At 42.4% G+C, this 21,822-nt stretch overlaps 1 protein-coding gene across 2 annotated transcripts in view; it reads left to right on the plus strand.

Moving 5' to 3' along the window:
• The window catches only part of PIK3AP1 (phosphoinositide-3-kinase adaptor protein 1), a 96,016-nt gene that overhangs the window by 10,932 nt on the left and 63,262 nt on the right, over positions 1–21,822 (plus strand). Inside the window, exon 1 of one of the 2 annotated variants that reach the window (XM_037050844.1) lies at positions 1,952–2,048. The exons of the other annotated variant lie outside the window; for it this stretch is intronic. Coding sequence (XP_036906739.1) covers positions 1,967–2,048 — 82 coding nt within the window. The 5' untranslated portion in view covers positions 1,952–1,966. Of the gene's footprint in view, positions 1–1,951; positions 2,049–21,822 lie in introns of those variants that run through there. 2 annotated transcript variants of the gene reach the window in all.

Here is a 21,822-nt window from a genome sequence, read left to right on the forward strand (position 1 = left end):
GTTTCCTCTTTACCAGAGTGCAATTCTTTGCTGCAAATCTCATTTGAATGCAAAAATAGATTCTGGTTAGCCTGTGTGGGAAAGGACTTGGTGAGTGATATTGAGTTTTATTTCAAAAGTTCTCATCACTGTCTGTGTGTGCGTGCATGCGTCACTGTGTTGTACATGTGAGGGGGAAGGGAGGCACGGCACCTAATTCTCCTGAAGAATTGGGAGACACTAGGTCTCACTAGAGACACTAGCGATCTTGTCTGCCTCTTTATGAGGATCATTTTCTCTTCGCCTCTTTCATCCTTCCTGATGGCCTTTGTGATTTAGAAGTTCAGATGCTAATTATGACCTCAAATTGTAATGTATTTTGCCTTATGTTCCTGTGGGAAAAATTTAAAGGGATATGCTCTCATCTGACCTTCCTTTGTTAATATTAATGTTCTAACCTGAATATTAGACTGGAGTTTAAAAGAAAAACAATTAGGATATTTAAAAATGCTTTCTGCTGACCCATGGATCCCAAAATCTTTCCTTAAATTGAAAAAGGAATATTTTGTTTCTGAAATAAAGTAATACATATTTATCATAATGTTTTAAGAAAGAAAAAATACTTTTGGGTTATTTCCATTTAAAAATAAATAAGCAATGTTGCAGCAAATCTTCACGCCGCTTGGTGCCTAAATCTTTGTGCGCCTCTGTTGATTTCCTCCCAACCATATCTCTCCAGCCTCCCAGAGACAGGACTGCCCGCCCTCCCCACGTGCATCTCCTCACCTTCCCTGAATAACCTGAATCCATGCCCCCTCCTACTATAGTTCTTCTTGTTGCAGTTCATTTCATTTTTCTTTCCCTTTATGCCTATGTCAGTTACTCGCATTTGCAGCATCTCTTGCGAAGATCCTCCTGTGGAGAACAGACCTGCACCCATCTGTCCCTTCACAGAGACAGCTAATACTCGGATAAGTGTTTTAGTGACAGTGACTATGAGCAATGCATTGGGCATTTCATGTGCATTTACTCTCCCCACAGTCCTGAGTGGGTAGGTGGTTTTACCACCACTCCTCAGATGAGGAAACTGAGGTTCAGAGAAGTTAAGGACCAGGAGCAGTTCACTTTGAACCTAGGTCCCTCAGGATCCAGAATGTTCTCCACCTGGTCTTGCTTTCCTCTGAGTCCTCCCCCACTCACCTCTTCCTTGTAGAGATAAGAAGGACAGAAAAATTTCATGGAAGAGAAAGGATTAGAGACAATAAAGTTTCTTTAGACCTCAGGTTCCCAAGTCCATCTGGACATTGGCATTGCCCTGCACTCTGTATAAAATGCAGGTTCCTGGGCCCCACCTCAGACCTATATGTCCAGAATATTGGGGCATTAGTCCCGGAAATATGAAGTTCAAAAGGCTCTGCAGCTGTTCTTCTGCAAAGGCCTGTTCCAGGCTCTGCTCCACGCCTGCTAAGGAGCCTCCCTCTCTGCTGTCCTGTCCTTGGTGTTCTGGTTCGATGAGCTGGCAGCAGCTTGGGCCTTGTGGGCTATTACTATGTTGGTCACGGGACACTGGTCCCATAGGTTCAGAGCTTGGCCGTGGCACAACTCGCTTCCACATCACAGGCAGCAGCCTTTAGAGAGGGGAAGAGTCAGAACTTCACAGCAAAGGGGAAGTCACTGCACCCTCCTTGCTGTCCTTGGTGTGGTGGCCTCACTGATGGTAAGCCATTGACTTCTGGGGCTTCTGTGGGGCCTTGCAGAGAATAACAAAAGAATCTGACCATGGGCCACTTGAAATGGGCTATTTTTGTTCTGCTGTCCCCTTGCCTCATGGCTGTGGGTGGTTGGGTCTGCTTTTTCTCTGCTGCGGGTTAGTCGGCACTTGGCTCCCCAAGGCTCCTCTGTAAGTGCTTCCTGCTGAAGGATGCTTTCTTTACACAGTCTTCTCTTTTGAAGTGAACTTGGATGATGGGGAAGATGCTCAACTGAGATGGTGAAATCTATCTGGGTGTCACTAAAAAGCTACAGCCTGGCCAAGTCTGTCCAAGTGTCCCTTGGATTTCCCTTGCCAGGTACCCTGACTGCCTTGTAGAATAAGATGTCTCCACTCTCCCAGCTGTGCCTGGAATAGTTAAGAACAGATGTCCACAGTAGATTTTTGTGCCTATGGAACATTTCCACTGAGACCTGAGAGTCTCCTGGGATTATCAATTTCCTATAAGGCTGTGAGCCCCAGATGGTATAGTGAAATTGGCCATCCTGCTGCTTCCGTCAGCTACCCAGAGACAGCCTTCTCCTTCCAGTTTATTAGCCTTTCTGTGGCCCCTCAAGGAACGTATTTGCCAGTCCCTTTGCCACCTGCGGTTGGTGAGATGCAGTGAAAAGGGAGTGATGAGTGCCGAGGTTTCCACTGGTGTGAGAGTTCTCAAGTTTGCACCTGTCCTGATCTAAACTTTCTAACATGTGCCAGAATGGAAACATGAGCTATAGGAATTTAATCAGTTAGTTTCTTGCCCTGTTGTTTCAGTATTTTCTTTATCTTGCTTCTCCTGGGACTGTTGCTCAAAGAGAATACTAGACCTTTGAAGGGATTGGACATCTGTTTTCCCATTTCAAGGCCCTTGTATGGACATTATTTCATTTGGTCCATGCAATTTTTCTAAAAGGCAGAAATTATCTCCAACTCAAAGATGAGAAAAACAAGGCTTAGCCAGATTCAATGACTTGTCCAAGGTTGCACAGATGCTCTTATGTTAGAGCTAGGATCAGGGTCAGGGCCTTCTGCCTTGCAGTCTGAAGCTTAGTTATTGCCTTGTCTAGGTACCACAGACAGCCTTTAATCTGGGACACATTAATTGGGCATTGACTATTCTCAAGGCCCTGTACAAGGGGCTGGGATAGATCAGGGAAAGACAGACAGACAGTGCTGTAATGACATCTACAGTGCAGACCACTGCTATCCAAAAAATAGATAAGGTGAGTTACATAGGAAATTCAGAGTTTCCTGGTAGCTGCAGTAATGAGAGAGAGAGATAGAGAAACAGGTTTATTAATTTTAAAATATGTTTTACTTAACCCAATATATCTAATCTCAAAAAATAAAATAAAACATTCTCATTTCAACATTTAATCAATATAAAATTATTAACGAGATATTTTACATCCTTTAAAAATACTAAGTCTTTGAAATCTGGTGTATATTTCATGTCAAATGTTCAATAGCCATGTGTGGCCAGTGGCTACCATGCTAGATGGTGTAGATCAAGAAGGATGCTTACTTTTCAGGCCATATCAGTTAATATGTTAAATGTCACGTGTAAAAGTACGCCTATGCTGGTTTCTTCATTCATTCACTTATGTGGTCAGTCAGCCACTCAGAAAGAACTGAATGAGCATCCGCCAGGTGCTGGTGGGTATGTAATCCCTCCTTATCTTTTTCTTTCCTTTTCTCACTAATCTCCTCTTTCCTGTGCTTCCTCTTTATTCTTCCCCTTTCTTTGTCCCTTTCAATATTTTGTCAGCTGTTTAACTCTCTTCCCAAGGTCCACAAATACAGTGGCAATTAAGACAAAAGTAGCTTTGATTAACAACAAGGTTTCTTTCTGTCCTTGAAATGACCAGTTTATCATGTGAAGGAGTGGGACTGATCTCTGGGCAATCCGTGTCAAGACAGAATCAAGTCAGGATGCTCACCACACACACACACACACACACACACACCCCTTTTAAAAACTATATGTGGGTGACTTTTTTTTCTGAAAGGATACACAAGAAATTGTTGGTAGTGGTTGCCTTTGAATGAATGAAGGACATTTTGAGCTTTTTGTTTTGGACGTTTCTCCATTGTTCTAATTTTTCTACTGTGTTCATGCTTGACTTTCAGTTAGGCATTTTAGCAGAGAAAGAGGATGGAGTCATGGGGATTTTGTGGATCTAGAGGAAGGAGTTGGGTTTGCACCCAGCCAATCCAAAAAAGTCAAGCTTCAGGTGAAGCTCCTCTGTGTAAACCCCTTAGTCTCGACCTCGGCTTCGTTAGGCTGCTCTTCTGGGGAAGGGGGAGTGGCCTGATATCAGTGTGTGTGTGACTGCTGCCCTGTTAGTACCGTCACCCACTGGTGTGGCCTGATGACTCCAAGGAAGGGATAGCTGCTTATGTCTGAGTCATGTTTTTACTCTCGTCCGATCAAATCTGGATTGATGTCTCTTGGGTTACTATAGTCTTTATGATAAAAAGTAAGAGAGTAGGGGTGCACATTTCATGGACTCTGACGCTGACTGGTTTTGCCACCTCGGGCCAGTCATGTGGCCACCCTGGATCTGTTCTTCTCCCTTTTAAAATGCTGGGAAGAGCACAAGGGAACGTCTCAAACCTTGACGGCCATGAAATTTCATTTTAACTATGTGTGATGTTTACATACCTTACTTTGCATTGCTGGGTCTCAGTCTGATAGTTTTCAAAATCCCATCAAGATAGAGTGTGTTATTTCAGCTAACAAATTATCTTTCACAGCAGAACTTTTAACTAGGACCTTAAAGGACATAATAATAGCTTTCTGTTTGTGTACACGAGCCCAAATGCAGTCTTAGGGGAATATAATGTGATGCTGGTACCGGTGTGAGAATGAAAGCATGCGCGTGTCTAACTTCTTCCCTTGATTGTTTATCCGGGTCTACGTGTAGATTTATGGGTTCATAGGAAGGTAACAGGGACAGGGGAAATGGGGGCAGATATGCATAACGGAATGGGTCTGTTAATTTCCCTATTACAGGATGCTTTGACAGCTTTTCGATTTGTTTCCAGTGCCATTTACATGACGGAGAGTGTGTCAGAAGGCCGAGGCAATAGGATGATTTACACCTTAAATGACTTTTTATCTGCCCATTGGAGAAATTATTGAGACCACAGAAGACTTGTCATATGGACTTATGAGCAGAAAACTTCCTAATTTAGACAAAATTTGGTAAAATGGAAATACAAACAGTGGTCAGTTGGTTTTCTAAGACAGAGAAATGGATGAAATCAGTAATTGAAAAAATTGTTTTTTCTGTGGGGAAAAAACGTTTGGAGACTATTTCATTTTCACCATGTTTATGTTCCTAAAGAAGATGCTGGTCCCTACTGACAGTGTTTATGTGTGGTTGGTGCATCGTAAATGGCGGATGGGTGGATGACCCTATGGGTAGGTGCACCCGTAGGTTATTGTTCATTTTCCTTACCCCTGAGCCCATTTTGAATGCCCCAGGTGGAGAAAGAGAAAGTTTTCCCATGAGCATCTTTCTTAGCGGCCTGGGCTGCAGGTGCCACTTGGATCATCAGCTGTTCCCATGGCAGGTTTGTCTTGTGGCCACATAGGATGTGACTAAATGGAAACCCTTCAGGTTAATTCGGAGCAAGACTGGGTGCATAGGGAGCATCCTTTTGACTGTCTCCATACTTAAAATGTACTGGACAGGACAGCTGGTCCCACGAAAGAATCAGGTGTGCCATTGTGGAAGCTAGTTAACCGTGGACTTCTTAGCTTCGTAGGGGGCGTGCAGGTCTGTAAGGAGCCAAGGTTAGACTGGGTGTGTCCTATTTGAAGGAGAGCATTGAACTGAAGAAATCTGTAGAGTTCAGAGGAGATTTCTAGAACTGGCTTGGTCAGTTCAGCAATTCCTTGGTACCTTTTTGTTCTTTGTTCTGGATTTATGCCTTCTGCCTATGTGCGTCTTCCCTATGACTCTTACAGGGTTAGATTCATACTATGTTCTTGTGGAAAAGAATGCTGGTTGAACGTGCGTGTTTTGTCTGTGAAGTTGCCAGTTTCACAAACAGACCGCTGGCTCTCTCTAACATCTGATAACACAGGAAATAGAGGGGAGGCTGATGATGAAATGAAAATGCTCTACTTCTAAATTGGACTAAAATAAGTTTCCTTTTACATATACAGATAATGTCTGAGGCTGTATAGTTGAAGCTTGCAAATAGAATATTAGAGTTAGCTGTTGACTCATTTTTTTTGAGCATGTAAAAGGTGGGAGACCATTTCTGTGGCAGGATGTGGCATTTAGCATTCCAAACAGAGTCAACCTGTTACTCATTCTGAAACAGATTCCCCCTTTCATTTTACAAAACTTTATGAATATCATTTCTCAAAGGTTGGCTTTGTCGCCAGAGGAGGTCTCTGACTGTAATTGATTACAGATTTGTGTGTTAAATGTTTTTCAGGAGAATGTAATGCTGAGATAAGCACACGGTGATTTGGCAGTCTAAACGTTTATTTTTATTTTGTAGTTGCTTAGAATTTGGAGTTCCATAGGTCATAGAAATCCTTCAGCATCCCTCCTTCCATGGTCTGGGATGTGCATGCGATGAAAACTGGCCAGTGCTCTGGAAACTCTCTGGCTCCAGAGTCTCGGATCAGAAACAGAGACAGGAGCCACTAGTCAACAAGGTGGAAATGCAAATATTAACATTGGAAAAGGAAACCTCAGGATCATCTGGCCCAACCCCTTTAGTTTAAAATGAACAAAGTAGGACCCAGAGGGTTAGAGGATTTGCCCAATGTGACACAATTAGTGGCAGAGATGAGACTGTTAATTTATGTTGATAGTCAACAAATGTTTATTGAAATTATGGTGTGCTTGCCATGGGGGTGGCACTCTACAAGGTCCTGGGAAACCTTGATGAGAAAGCCACACTTAGTTCCTGCTCTTGCAGAGTTTATGTGTCCCAGAGGGAGGGGACTAATAAACAGCCAGTTGTCCCATTAATGACAATGCCAGGTGTGTGCAGTGCTCTGAAACAGAAGTTAGGGATCTTTCTTTGAGTGATAAAAGGGACTCGAGATATCCTGAAGGTCCCTCCGACAGTTCCTTACAGCATCCATTAAGGAAATAATGAGTTTCCTGGGCACCCATCTTGGGGAAGAAAAGAAAAGGCACGGCTTGTAGTTACGGCAAATGTTACGCACATGGAAGTCTAATGGTAACATGGAGCCCAAGTTAACCATGGCTTTCAGACAGGGCAGCCATTTGCTCAGAGTAGTAATTTGGAGTGTCTAAAATTTTAGAGTAGTTTAGTTTTATTCAAGCGTTCAGTTTTAAAATGAGCATTTTTCTTCTTTCTTTAAGTTTGTAGACAGCAGTGATGTAGAGGTGTGTATATTGTAAAATTTGAAAGTTTCACTTTCTAGTTCATCTAAGTGTGTGGTAGTTAGAAGGATGGGATATGATAAGTTAAAATTAATAAGAATCAATAAAAATTCTGTTCAGGATCTAAAAAATTATGAAACTGTTGTACAAAAACAGGATGAAGGGATATATAGAGTAAGAGCAGCATTTGTGAGAAGGTCTGGTGGGCTTTATTGAAGATAAGTTAAATGTGGTCAGCAGAGCAAAGCCACCTCCCAAAAAAGGAAATGCCACATCGAGGTTTTATGAACAGAAGTACTGGTGTCAGAGAAGAGCCTCCTCCTCTACCCTGCATTGGTCAGCTCACGTGAAGCGTTCACTCTTTCAATGGGAGGCACATACAGATATCCTCCCTTCCTTCCTTCCTTCCTTCCTTCCTTCCTTCCTTCCTTCCATTCATCCATCCATCCATCCATCCATCCATCCATCCATCCTTCTATCCACCTTTCCTTCCTTCCATCCATCTACTCATTCATTCATCTACTCATCCATTCAATCACTTTCTTTTATTTATTGTCCCTTCAATAGAATGTAAGCCTCAGGAGAATGGTGGGGTTTTTTTTTTTGCTTCTGTGTCCCCAGTGCCTGGGACAGAGCTTCACTCATAGTTGGCCTTCAGTAAGCTATTGAATGACTGGACTGAATGGGGGAATTTTAAATTCTGTCAGATGACAAATGTTTGAAAAAAATAAGCCTTGCTTTAGAGAAAAGAAGTTCCTCTGGAATCACGGAAACTGTCTTCTGAGTGTCAAAGATTTGTCACATGACAGAGCAGAGGGGCAGGGCTTTTCTGAGGACAAAGGTCAGTGCACAAAAGTTGCAACAATGGCAACAACTCAAGTTTAGGATGCCCTTGTAATCCAAAGACGTACTGATCCTGGGAAACAATTTATTGGGGCTTTATTTTGAAAAGTAAAACTAAGAGTTAAGAAAGTAAATTGATTTGATCATATTAACAGCTTTGATCATAATTTCAGCTGTATGCTATCTCTTTTTTCAAAAAAAGATTTTATCCATTTATTTTTAGAGAGAGGGGAAGGGAGGGAGGAAGAGAGGGAGAGAAACATCGATGTGAGAAGGAAACATCCTCTCACACTCACCCTGATCAGGCACCAAAGCTGCAACCCAGGCATGTGCCCTGACTGGGAATCAAACGGGTGACCTTTCACTTTGCAGAACAATACCCGACCAACTGAGCCACACTGGTCAGGGCTGTGTGCTATTTTAAATAAACCACCCAGAGACTGAATCAACTATTGTTGGATTTTATGCAAAAAGGATTGAGCCCATTTTTTAACACAATTTTATGCTTGCACAAGATAACATTCCTTAGTTCATATTTGGCTTTTTAAAAATGGCTCTTAGGGCACACGCCTGGATTGCTGGCCAGGCTCCCAGTTGGTGGCATGTGAGAGGCAACCGATGAGTGTTTCTCTTACACATCAATGTTTCTCTCTTTTTCATTCCCTTCCTCTCTCTTTAAAAATAAATAAATAAAACCTTAAAAATGGCTATACTGAAATACATTTTACAATGCATTTGACTTTTACAGTTTTCAAGGCCACCTCTCAATCATTATGTATTCTTATCATGGGCTTTTGATTTTGGGGCAGCAACCCCAAAATTTAAAAAAAGTTCACAGTCTCTATGAACTTTTTCCTGTTCAGTTGGTAACTTTTCCAGCAGACGGTGGCTTTCTTTGTGAGTGACACATACTTTTGTGTGATACAAAATTTAACTTCCTTATGCTACCGTAACTATGGAGACCTGAAATAGGAATCCTGAGAAAACAATGAGGCTGCCGGAGTCAGGAGCTGCTAACGTGGGTTCAGAGCCCCACACTTTATTCCGTGAAGCAGAGGGCTGAGGGAGTGGCTATCCTGGCCCATCTGTGACTCAGTGAATTTGATAGGCCAGTCGGGAAGCTTTGTCACCGGTGATGGAGTCTTGAGTCAAAACCATCTCAGCAGACTGGAGTGCTGACCCTGACCCAACATGTAACATTTAACAAGGCTAAGTGTTTATTTGCAATTAAGACCCAAACCTCATCCCCTATCCCCAACCTCCCAATACAAAACAAAACAAACTGAACTATACAATTGTGGCAGACCAAAGGCAAAGTCCTGGCTTCCATGGTTTATGTGAAAAGGAGCTGGGAGTGTGAGGTGACCGCATGCTCGATATGAATCAGCAAAGTAGCGTGACTGCTCTGAGATGGAGCCTTGAAATGCCCTTCCGAACAGTGGCCAGGCTGGAAGAGGTGACAGCCCTTTTTGTGTTATATACAGGGACTCTAGTTACCCATCTGCAATAGCTGTTGGTGGAAGGTCGGGGGAGCGGGGAATTAGGTGGGGGGTTGGGAGTGGGGAAGGATAAATCAGAGCTATCTCCTTCTGAGGCCTGCTTAGAAAGGTGAGTGTGTGACTCTGGACTTGTTTGTTTGTCAGGAGAGAACCCCAGCTTGGGCAAAAGGGGGATTAACCAAATTATGGGAACAACAGGGGTGCAGTTGGTCCTCAGAGATAACCTGGAACCAAGGACTTCAACTTCACAAGGTCACCTCTCCACCACTCTCTTTTATGTTTCTCTGCATGTGGGTGTCATTCTCTGGTAAGTCATCTCCAAGAAGGAGAATGACAGTGCCTAGGAGCTTTTACTTCCTTCCAAGTTTAACTCCAGAGATGAATTAATACTTGTTCTCTCTGGTCCAATTAGTTAAACTTGGGTAAATTGCCTAACTCTAGGCTAATTGACTGTGGCCAGGGCATGGGAAGACTAAGAATGGCCCATGGTGATAGCCTGGGGTGTGAGATTTCTAAAAACTGGGCATTTTCCATTCAAACCACTTGGTAAGAGTGAGAGATCAGATCAGAAGGTTAGCGGGAAGATCAGATCCTAAAGAGAGGGGATTTTCCCAAAGTGGGGCTGCCATTCTGTTCTTGTCAAACAATGCGAAGGCAATTGCTACAGTGAGGGGTGGAAACATGTCTGTGCCTGAGGAAGAGAAAGAATAGAAGAGATTGTAGAATCATAGAATTTGTCAAGTGACTTGCCCAAGGACACCCAGCCGGCTCGAGACAAAAGCCCAGGACTCTAACTCTGAACTCGGTTTCATCTCCTCTCCTTTTCCCTTCCTAAAGAAGAAAATACCGAGGAAAGCCATGATAATTACCTTCAAACATTTGGAGGATGCTTATGGAAATGAGAATAGCGTTTGATGATGCTCCACAGGGCAGATTAGAATTCATGGACGGGGGTAACTGACAAACATAATTCTAGTAGATTTAAGGAAGTGAACATAACCTCTGGAATGGCTTAACAATGGAGAGGCTGCCTCTGGTGGAAGCAGCCAGAGGCTGGGTCATTGGAAGTCTTCACACTAAGTTGGATAGACATCTGCCAGCAACACCGAAGAAGGAATCTCTAAGGTCTCTTCCAACCCAGAGGCACTGCAAAATAAAAACCCGGACATTGTTGCTTTTTCCTGGTTTCCTTCAGCTCCCACGGATTGTAGGATATCTACAGTGCTAAATGCCGTGCTAGCCATTTTATAATGATGGCTTTATTTCATCTTAACCTGTAAGATAGATACTGTTATTATCTCTATTTTGCAGATGAGACACAGAACAGTAAGTTACCTTCCCAGTGGCTCATGGGAACTTCAGGTTTGCCCCAAGCCTCTAACCTTAACCACTGCCTTCACTGGTGTCTCAAAAATTGTCTCCAGTCCCATTTGCATGACATCTCTATCAGGTGTCCTCAAGTATGACACTCACAATACTGCCATCAAAACCATGTATTTTTGGTGTTGATGAAGAACCAATATGTGAACCTCATATTTGTGTGAAAATCCATGTTCCCCATGAATATATGAACCCCATGTGTTTTTTCAATATTCATGTTCCTCTGCTCTCCCAGTTATTTGATGAACCAGACTGTCTGTGTGGGGTGGACTGGGTACATGTATTTTTCAACTATTATCCCGGGTAGTTCTGCTGGGCACTGAAGTTTTAGAACTGGTATAATGCTTTCATGGGAAGGTTAGAGGGAAGATTGGATCCTAAAAAGCCTCTTATTTATATAAGCAGCTTATACTGCTCTGAAAGCCGTGGGGAAACATGGAAGGGCTGAGAGTCAGGGTCGACATCATCAGAACTGATTTTCAGTAAGTTCGGTCCAGAGATCGCAGGTTGGGTAGAGGCTATTGCATCTTTCAGGGGAGAGGGGAGGTGGGCTTGAACTCAACAGAGGCAGTGAAAGTGGAGAGAAAGAGACACTTTGGGGAGATGAAATGCAAGCAGAGCCAGCAGGACTTGGTGCTAGATTGTAGGTGAAGAAAGAAGATGTAGCCCAGTGGGTGAGTTCAGACCATAAGAGTGAGAGATGCCTCCCGTGGGACTGGCACACATGTAGAATTCAGAAAACAAGACGGCACTTTCAACAGGGTGGGCAGTTGAAAACTTCACGGAGGAGTTGGCACTGGAGTGGGGGGTTGGATTTAAGAGGCATTGGTGAGAATAGGAGGGAATGATACACCGGGATGAGGGGACTCCATAGACTAGGCAGAGCGCTAGGAAAGCACTGAAAGCATTTGAATTGGGGCCAGGAAGTAGTTTGGGAGGGACAAGGAGGGAAAAAATTATAAAGATCAACTCGAGTTAGTGGCACAAGGACCTTTATCGGGATAAATACACTGCCTAAGATCTTGATGGTAAATAACTACTGATGATAAGGGGGGTTGGCGATAAGAATCAAAGGGCAAGGATATGTCAGGGGAACTACACAACTGATGCTATCGCCACAAAATACACTAGCCTATGGAAACTTGCTATGACATTTGATCAGAAAATCTGTGTGCAAGATGAGTTCCATTTCTCGTTTCAGCAGGATCTATATATGCATTCCGCTCTGTGTCCAACTGACATTGCTTTCCCGCAATGAGTACTAGACTTGGCGGAATAATCACCTCAAAAGTTACTTAAATGCCCAAACACTATTTTGTATACCTGAAATGAATATAATATTGTATGTCAAGTGTAATTGAAAAATTTAAAACATTTAAACGTGCTTTGGTCCTCTTTTCTCAGAGGGCTTTTTGTTGGCTGGTACGGTGATATAACTGAAAAGATTTCTGGGGAGATGGTTCCAGCCCAGCCACAGGCTGACCCTAGGTTTTGAGGCAGCCTTTTCCCCAATGTCAGTTGGACGCGGAGCGGAATGCATATATAGATCCTGTTGAAACGAGAAATGGAACTCATCTTGCACACAGATTTTCTGATCAAATGTCATAGTAAGTTTCCATAGGCTAGTGTATTTTGTGGCGATAGCATCAGTTGTGAAGTTCCCCTGACATATCCTTGCCCTTTGATTCTTATCGCCAACCCCCCTTATTATCAGTAGTTATTTACCCTCAAGATCTTAGGCAGTGTATTTGCACAATGTTTCCTCTGCTCTGTGGTGTGGGTGGGGAACGATGGTTGGCTGGAATAACAAAATTCTGACGTCCAGTGTTGCCTATGGAATAAACGGTGGAAATGCCAAGGGGTGTTTGGGTGGCACAGGATTGTTTGTTCCTATATCTGCAATAGCCTGTTGGCACACAAATATATAGAGTGGTGGTCAGGGCATTAAACAGTTCTGGCCAAGCAGCCATGCCATGCTGGGGGGTGAGGGGGGCATAGCCTGAAAGCTGCGGGTGCTTTTCTGGATACTGTGAAATGCCATTCTGGTCCTAAGAGGCTGGGGAGAAGCCCTGTCTTTTTTGTCTTCATTCCTGACCCTACCACCCAAGTCCCTTTCCTTTAGATTCTAGAATCCACGGTTTCTCCTCTCTCTAGAGTTCTAGGGAACTCACTCGCTGGACATCCAGAGGTAATAGGCATTTATCTAATCATTTTCTGAATTTGGCATTGGTTCCCCCTGGAGTGTAAATTGTGTAGGGGGAGGCCACGTACGATCATTCTGCAGGGTTCTCCGTTGAGGCTAGGAACAGTGTGGGCACACGGAGATGTTAGTAAATGCTATCTGCTTGGTTGGCTGTTTGATTGAAGTCTTGGTGCACAGATATTATTGCTACTTTTCTACGGAAGCAGCTTTATAACTGAGTGGGTAAATTACTCTCTCGGCAGGATTACAGCCATTATCTGTCACAATTGTGCATTGACTGCCTACATCCTGAATTGTGGAGAAAAAAATACTCTCAGAACACTTATGATCTAAATAAGGAATCGAATGCAATTTTGTATTTGCTTCAGGTGATCCTGCTGCCCTCCTGTTAATATATATTTATTAAACACCCACTCAGTGAATTTAGCGATAACTTGGTGGTATATTAGATGCAACGGAGACATTTCAGATTCTGTAGAAATGTGCACTCAGGAATCCTCACGAGCTGAGATGGCATGTGGGTACTGGTCTGTTAATGGCCGGTTTTAACATCTGGGACTTACCGCCCCACGGGGAGATGGGAGCATGTTTCAGCCTTACCATTTTCCTCAGGGGCTCACCCTGTGTTTTCAGAACTAGCTCCCTAGCTTCCTACTGCTGCATGGGATTGGCACTTGAGCACAGAAAAGGAAGTTCAAAGGGCCCTGGATAGGAAGGAAATCAGTTGGCCAGGGCAGGAAGTCCAAGATTTGGAGTCGGGTGGGCTAGTTCTAGTCTGGCTTTGGTAACCAGTTCTTGGCTTGGGGGTAAGGCTCGCCAAGACTCCATTTCATTATCTGCAGAGTGAGGTGGAAATGCCCACCTCATGGGGCTCTCAGGAGGTGCAACAGACTCCAGCCTCCCCCCAGGCTCATCTCTGCTCTTTGTCAGCATCTGTCTGCTGGGTTCATTCTCCCCTTCTAGTCTCATGGCTACTGGTTTGGTTTTAAGCCCTGCTCATTTCTTGTCACAGAAACTGTATCTTTTATGTTATGGTAATCTTTCATTTTTTAAGCTTTAAAAATCTCTTAAAATTATAAAAGCAATACATGCTTGTTATAATTTTTTTCTAACCATCAGAAGTCAATAGAGGAAAGAGTAAAAATATTTGTCCACTTCCCTAAAACTTTATTCTCTTCTGTAGTGGCTAACTACCACAAACAGTTTGGTGTGTGTCTTGCCAGACCATTTTCATGAATTTATAAAAAGATGCACACAGGCATTTTTCACTGTAAACAGAGTCATTCTGTACATATTATTCTGCAACTTCATTTTTTCAATTCACTGATTTTTTTCTATGAATTTATACATATACACATGTGGGAATTTTTTAATAGATTATCCCATTCCTTTTATTATGTACCTTGCTTTTTATCTTAGCTCATCAACACCTGCCTTCTAATTGGTCTCCCTATCTCGTACCTCTCCAGCCCTTCCTCCACCGAACTGCCAGACCGGTTTTCCTAAAACCCAAATGGGGAACCATTGACCATAGAATAGGTCAAAGCTCTCTACCGTCTGGGCCCTGCTGACTTCTGCAATTTTTTGGAATATTTATTTTTATAAATATATATTTTTAGCAGCAGAAGCTTTTCTTTCATCTTCTGTACAAAACCTATGTATACCCCCAATGTATTAAACAGGTAAACATGAAACTCCTGGGGTCTGAGTGTGCATATGTGGGGCCCCTAGACCTCAGCCAGCACAGGCACCCGCCCCTGTCAGCCAAGCCCAATTCTTTATCTTGTAGCATTTTTCTGTCTTAGGGCATATTGGTCCTTCTTGAGATTAGCCTCAAAAAATCAAAGATATAACAAACCTTCCCAATTTCTCTTTATTCATTATGGGCCTGCAACCCAGCAGAAAAAAAGAAAAGCTTTTGGAAACTTTTTGTTAGCCTTCTTTCCTGGAGGAAAATGAATTTCAGAAGTTTTTGTTCACATACCGGAATGATTCTAAAGATGTCCTGTCTAGGACGTGAAGATTTGGAGAGCTCATCCTTGTTACTTCTGTCTGTTTTCAGGGTGATATTAAGCGTTCTCCTATTGTTGACCCTTTCTCTTTGCTCTGGGGTTTTTATGTTTAGATCTCATGACCCAGAGACAGTGAGGTCCTTGAGAACTGAAGCAAGAAGACCAATTAGAGGACAGCTGTCCATGAGCTAAGATAGAAAGCAAACCGCAAAACAAAACATATCTGGTTGGATCATCCATGTATCTAGCTCACTGCCTGGCGCATAGTAAATGCTCAATAAAGTTTTCATTCCTGGAACCTGTGCCAGTGTGACACTTCCTCTGCAAGGAAGGCAAGGAGATGCAGTTATGTATTCCCACTGCAGGAGACGTGAAGACCATCATTGGTTTCACATCTAGCTTTGGAAGGAGCACTAGGGACCAGAGGCAGGTAAGGATGGTCAGCATCCTTTCTTGCTGAACTGTACAATCTGGCTGCCTCTACTCTGACCTCCATGGGACTGAACAGAATTGAGGAGCCTTAGGAGTGGGTGCTCTCTCTTTGCTTAATTCACACCAATAATAAGTTTGTGCATCTTGAACTTGATGACCACTGGAATGGCCACCCAAAAAACCACACGCGGATCATTTTAGATTGTATATTGGTCATTTAAGAAACTCTGAAAAAAATTAAGACAAATAATTCACAGGACGAATTTTGTGGCTTCTGTGAGTGTGTTTATTTACATTTTTCAAAAGCAGTAAGCCTACAGCCCTAAGATACTAAAAACAGCATTCTTTGCTTCCTTTGACCACAAAGCCACACATCTGCATCATTAACCAGGAGGCTGTGTTCAGGAGATGGCAACGTTCCTACTAATCTTTGAAAAAGCAAAAATAAACAAAAAGCCAAGAACTCCTATTGGTTGCACACACTTATTGGTTAGACTCTTTATCTCTCATGAAAGGACTTGAATCTTATCCTCAGCTTGTCTTCTTAATTGGCAACAGGATGTACTTGTTAGGGGGTGTTACCTCAAATGCTCCAGTCTCTGATTTCTGTGATCATATTTAGGTTTTCTGTTTTGTTGTGCTTCTCGGTGCATTTTTTTCTAATATGGAATGTGTTTGGTTGGCTCTTTTTCAGACATTTGGAAGTTACCCATTCTGCCTTAAATTCTGCCAGTTGTGCCTTTCAAAAGTTTTTCTTAAGATTGCTGGCACGGGTTTATTGGTCTTTGGATGGATTGGGATTTTCTTTTTGATTATTGCTACACACTCAGTAATAATAACTCCCAAGTAATTAACTCAGTGGTGTGTATTTCCTCTCTCCCCCCCTCCCCCCAGCCTCTGTTCAGCACAGCCTGGGCTCCTCCTCCCATGGTCTGGAATAGTGGGTCATGTTGCAGAGTGCAGCTTGCCTGCTCCCAGACCAAACTTCGTTGATGGGTCAAGGCATCTGTTCCCACTGAGCTGGGATTGAACCTCAGCAATGGTCTCACTTAGGGTTCTAGGCATCCACCCCACTCTGCTGGTGTTGGCACTTGACATAAAGCCAGTTTTCTCTTCCTGGTCTAGCACTTTGCCCACATACATTATTTCACTTAATATGTAAGATTTCTCATTTGTGGGCATATGAGATATTTTGGCAAGTGTTTGGAAATACCCCTCTTTCCACTGCCCTTCCCCACCCCACCTTGCCTACTAGCTCTGTCAATAGTCTCGGATGGAAAAGAATGAGAACCTTACAAAGCTATCTTTCATTGCCTTTCACAACACCTGATTGTTAGGAGCATTTGGGGGAGCCTTCTTTATCATTGGGGGAAATTTAGCCAAAAGTCTTAAGTGGCAGAGTTGTACTGGGAATAATTCAGGACGTTTTCAGAAATCTCAAAGTGAGTGTCCTCTGGTGAGGTCTACAGGGTCTCAGTGATACAAGTGAACCATTAGCTGTCGGTCTAGTTTGTGACGTTCAGATCGAGGTGGCCTTCATTTCCTATATGTGTAGATGCAACCTTGGGTGTTCATTCAGAGAAAATGTGTTATGATTTCTCTGACATTTTGGTATAAAACATCTGGCCTACTATAGAATCGGAAAGGTGAAGATCTTGAGGCTTTGGACGAAGTCTTCCTTATCTTTATGAGATGCTTCTGTCAGCATATGGTAGCATCTAGTGCTCCATAAATATTTGATAAATGAATAAATGAATAATTATAGCATTGGTACATTATTATTTGGCTTTAAATAAATACAATCAAATTATTTGGCTTATGAAAAATGACTTCATCTGATTGCCTCAATTTTCAGTACAACGGAATTGCCTGATTTCTGACTGTACATAGCAAGGGCATAAGATGTACAGGAGTGATGAGAGGGGTGTGAATATCCTTTTTGAAATTAGGATTTTTTGCCCATCTCAGGGTCATTATTTTGGGGCATCTTTCAAGAGATGGTCGTCAGACTCCGGAGCAAATCCTTGTTTTGATTTAAACAATTTCCAGCACAAGACCCGATCCTTGAGATTTCAGCAATTTATGGCCAACCTGTGGAGGGAGAAAGTGTATTGCATGAAGTGTCTAGAAACCACTTCAAATGTCTGTTTTTAGAACCTTGTTACATTCTGCTTAAATGTAATTTTTCAAAATAGATTTTTAATGGTTGTCTTCTGAATAGCTTGGGTTTTCAACCGAAGAGAAAAGCAGCTCTTTTAAAAAAGTAGATTATGTCAGAGGGGAAGGAGTTGTATCTAATTCTGTGTGATGGTTGCTATGGCAATGATTGAATGTAAATTTTAGTTTATAGAAAACCCTGTTAAGGGTTTGATTAGAGACCAGAGACAAGGCTTGGTGTTGCTGGTAAAGTGGCTAAAAAGCATCTGTTAATGAGCACCCCTCCCCCCCAAAGGATGGGGTCACACAGCTCTCTCTCCACCCAGGTATCATATTATTGCAGACTAATTTCATAATGGTGACCAAGACAACACAAATTAGAGCAGGAAATGAAAAAATGATGCTTCTCTTCTCCCTTGACAATTTTGTCTTGGAGGAAATTGGAGACAACAGAGCTTCCTCCAGAGGAGGCAGGTCTTGCTCAGGTGAGCTCCCAGGTGCAGTAGCATTGGCTCTACGCAGGCGTTAGGAGTGGGAGAGGAGATGTCAAGCATCTGGTGCAGGAGCCGGGCTGAGTGACCTTGGAAGGCCCTCCAACCTGGGCTTATCATCTTTTGAATTCTTTCTCAAACCAGTGAGGAGGAAACAAACACACAGACTCTGGCAGGGGGGTTAATAACATCACTAAAGCTCCAGGTGTTAGAATTGTAAATCCACCTGGAGAGCAGGCTTTTGCCTCTTCATCGATTTCATCTAAGAAGCAACAGTTAAGGATCAGTGAGCAACTGAGCTAACTATGAAAGAACAGGTGTTTATCCAAATCCTACTCTTGACTGCTACCTACCTAATTTTTAGTATTTCTGTGTAGTTGCTCTAATAGTACTCCCCCATATATGTATTTATTATTTATATTTGTGTGAGTATATATTTCTCTCTTTAAAAATATTTTTATTGGTTATGCTATTACACTTTTCCTATTTTTTCCCCTTTATTCCCCTCTACCCCCCTTCCACCAGCATTTTCCTCCCCCCTTAGTTCACATCAATGGGCTGTACATACAAGTTCTTTGGCTTCTCCATTTCCTGTATTATTCTTAACCTCCCCCTGTCTGTTTTGTACCTACTATTTGTGCTTCTTATTCCCTATACCTTTCCCCCCAATGTCCCCCTTCCCCTCCCTGCTGGTAATCCTCCATGTGATCTCCGTTTCTGTGATTTTCTTTCTCTTCTAGTTGTTTGCTTAGTTTTTTGTTTTTGTTTTTTTTTAGGTTCAGTTGTTGATAGTTGTGAGTTTGTTGTCATTTCACTGGTCATATTTTGGATCATCTTCTGTTTCTTAAATAAGTTCCTTTAACACGTTATATCAGGGTTTGGTGATGATGAACTCCTTTAACTTGACCTTATCTGGGAAGAACTTTATCTGTCCTTCCATTCTAAAGAGGATGAGATGTAGACAGCATACCAATTGCTTTCCATCATCATGTCCATAGAAACATAAGTCTTCAAGTATATGTATGATGATTGGCAAAATGCCAAGTCATCTGTTCTCACCTGGCTAATTGCAGCCCAAAGTAGTGAAAGATGGGCATAGTCGGGCAATGCTATGAACATTCACAGTATTTATCAGTGTCTCAATTTCAGTTTCCACTGCCCATGTCCTAAGTAAAATTGGGAAGTTACTGAATTTGGTAACCTTCTAGCTCTTTTTCCTTCAACCTTTTCCATTACAATTCACTGCTTAGCCATCACATCCAAAGTCAACCTCCCTGACTGTGGAAACACCCCGACAGAACCCTCTTTTTTGCTTAGCTAGAAACACCCCAGTTCCCAGGATGATCTTTCTCTTCAACACTCTTCCAAACTCAGTCAAAATCCCCCCTCCAGGGAGGCTAATCTCAGCCTAACACAAGAGGTCATTGGGTTAATCATTAATGGGTTGACCATTATCCTTTAATGGTTGTCCCTGAAGGATTGCTTAGTAGAGTGTAAGGGATTCTGGTCTCCGATTCCCTGTCCAGTTTTTTTGTGACTTTGAGGCAAATTCAAAAGTCAGATTTCAAATTCGTTTGGGTTGAATTATGTTGAAATCTTAATCCCTAGTACCTCAACATTTGACTGTATTTGGAGACAAGGTCTTTTAAGGTAACTAAGGTTAAAGTGAGGTCATTAGGACAAGCCCTAATCCAATATGACTGGTGTCCTTATTAGAAGAGATTAGGACCTAGCCAGGTGTGTACACAGAGGAGAGATCGTTTGAAGACACAGCAGAAGGCAGCCAGCCATCTGCAAGCCAAGGAAAGAGGCCTCTGAAGAAACCAAACCTGCTAACATGTTGATCTTGGACTTCTAACCTCCAGAACGATGATAAAAGAGATTTCCGTTTTTTAGGCCATCGAGTCTGTGTTACTTAGTTTTGGCAAACTAACACAGATTTATAAGTGGATAACATTTGTAGGTGGCTGGGTAGTTATTACACTGAGTGGCAGAAGCATTATTTAGAATTATCTTGATCTAGTTCAGTTTGAATGATCCCAAGTTCTGCTTGTAGGTTCATAAAAGCCATTCAAATAGAACAGCATGATAGAAATCCCCCTGTGGCGTTAACTCCTGGAAAGGAACTGCAGGTTATAGAAGATTACTTGATTGATAAGGAGCCAACAGGATGATGTCAGCACTGAAAGCATTACAGTATTAAGCTGCATTACTAAACATATAACTCTCCAGTCTTAGAATATTGTAATTTCACTGCATTCTATCAAATTTCACTGCATTCTATCAAGTATGGTGTTTCATTTTGGGTGGCATGTTTTTAGTAGAAAACTGACCACTGAGTGTATGCCCACAGAAAGACCACCAGGATGCTGGGAAACATGTTGTTTGAGCTGTTCTGTGGGAAGAGCCGTGGCTGTGCTCTGAGTTGTGGGGTAAGGGAGAACTGTGTTGGAGGCGGAGCTTCCTGGGAGGCAGGACTGCCGGACATTGTGGTGGAAGTTCCCACATTCTTTCCAGCCTGGATGATTGGTGGAGTCAATGGTCGCATGACCCCCTGTAATAGTCATTGTGCATGGACAGAAGTTGGAACAGTCAGAGTGAAGGGAAGAGTTTATATTCCATGCTTGGGGGATATTTTTCATGTTTTCCTCTAGTCCTTGTTTTGTGTCTAATGTGAACCTGCAGATTGTTACTACCAATCTGAGAATGAAACTCATCCTGAGGAGGATGGGCTAGAGCAGCAATTTTCAGCCTGTTCATCTCATGGCACCCATAAACTAATTACTCAAATTCTGCAACACACTAAAACCTCTATTTTTTGCTGACCTAACAAAAATAGATATAATTTTTACTCATTTACAAAAAAATAGTAATTACCTATCTTTGTTGCTCCAAAGTGACTTTAAAAAAAATCAGGGGTCTATACATGTGCATAAGGATTTCTGATACCATGAATTAACCAATGAGACACAACCTTATTATGTGATGTGACCAGTAAGATGCAACTCTATTGTACAACCTATATATTTATGGTCCAAGACAGGGCATTCACACTGGATGGCTATTGTGTTGGCTGTTGTCATTTTGTTATTTGACAATCTAAGGGAAAAGAGGTCGGTCTCCCTGACTGTATAGTCAAGCACTGCATGTTTTAAAAATTCTTGCAGCACACAGGTTGAAAATCTGGAACAGATAAATGGAAAGAACCTGGGACCTTGATGATGTCACTGAACTCATATTAGGCAACCCCCCAAACCTACCCAATTGCTATACTTTCTGTTCTGAGAGATAAGTGTCCTTAATGTTAAGTTGGGACTTCCTTTACTTGAGGAAGAACCATTTGAACAGATTCTACAGGATTGGGCTGAAAATAAAGATAAGTTTTCTCAGAGGATTCCAAATGCTCATCGGTGGCATAGACCCTTTGAAAAAAGGAGTGTTCAAATAATGGTTGACTACAATTTTTAAAAATCCTGTATTGAGTGAAATTTGGCTCTGAATGGTTCTTAAGTGTCTTTCAAGCCTTGATGACCTAACATTCAAAAATAATTTCTTCTAAGGTGTAAGTGACCATGAAGCTGAACCTTTCCCCAGGACATTTGCATTATCCCCCGTGTGATAACTCAGCTGAAGCTTTTATTAGTAGAATGTGGAGGTGGGGGAGGTTTCTGAGCCTGAGAGTCTCCCAGGTGCTC

This window comes from Sturnira hondurensis, unplaced genomic scaffold (genome assembly GCF_014824575.4).
Source record: "Sturnira hondurensis isolate 20B ecotype Veracruz unplaced genomic scaffold, ASM1482457v3 Scaffold0006849, whole genome shotgun sequence".
Lineage (NCBI taxonomy): Eukaryota > Metazoa > Chordata > Mammalia > Chiroptera > Phyllostomidae > Sturnira > Sturnira hondurensis.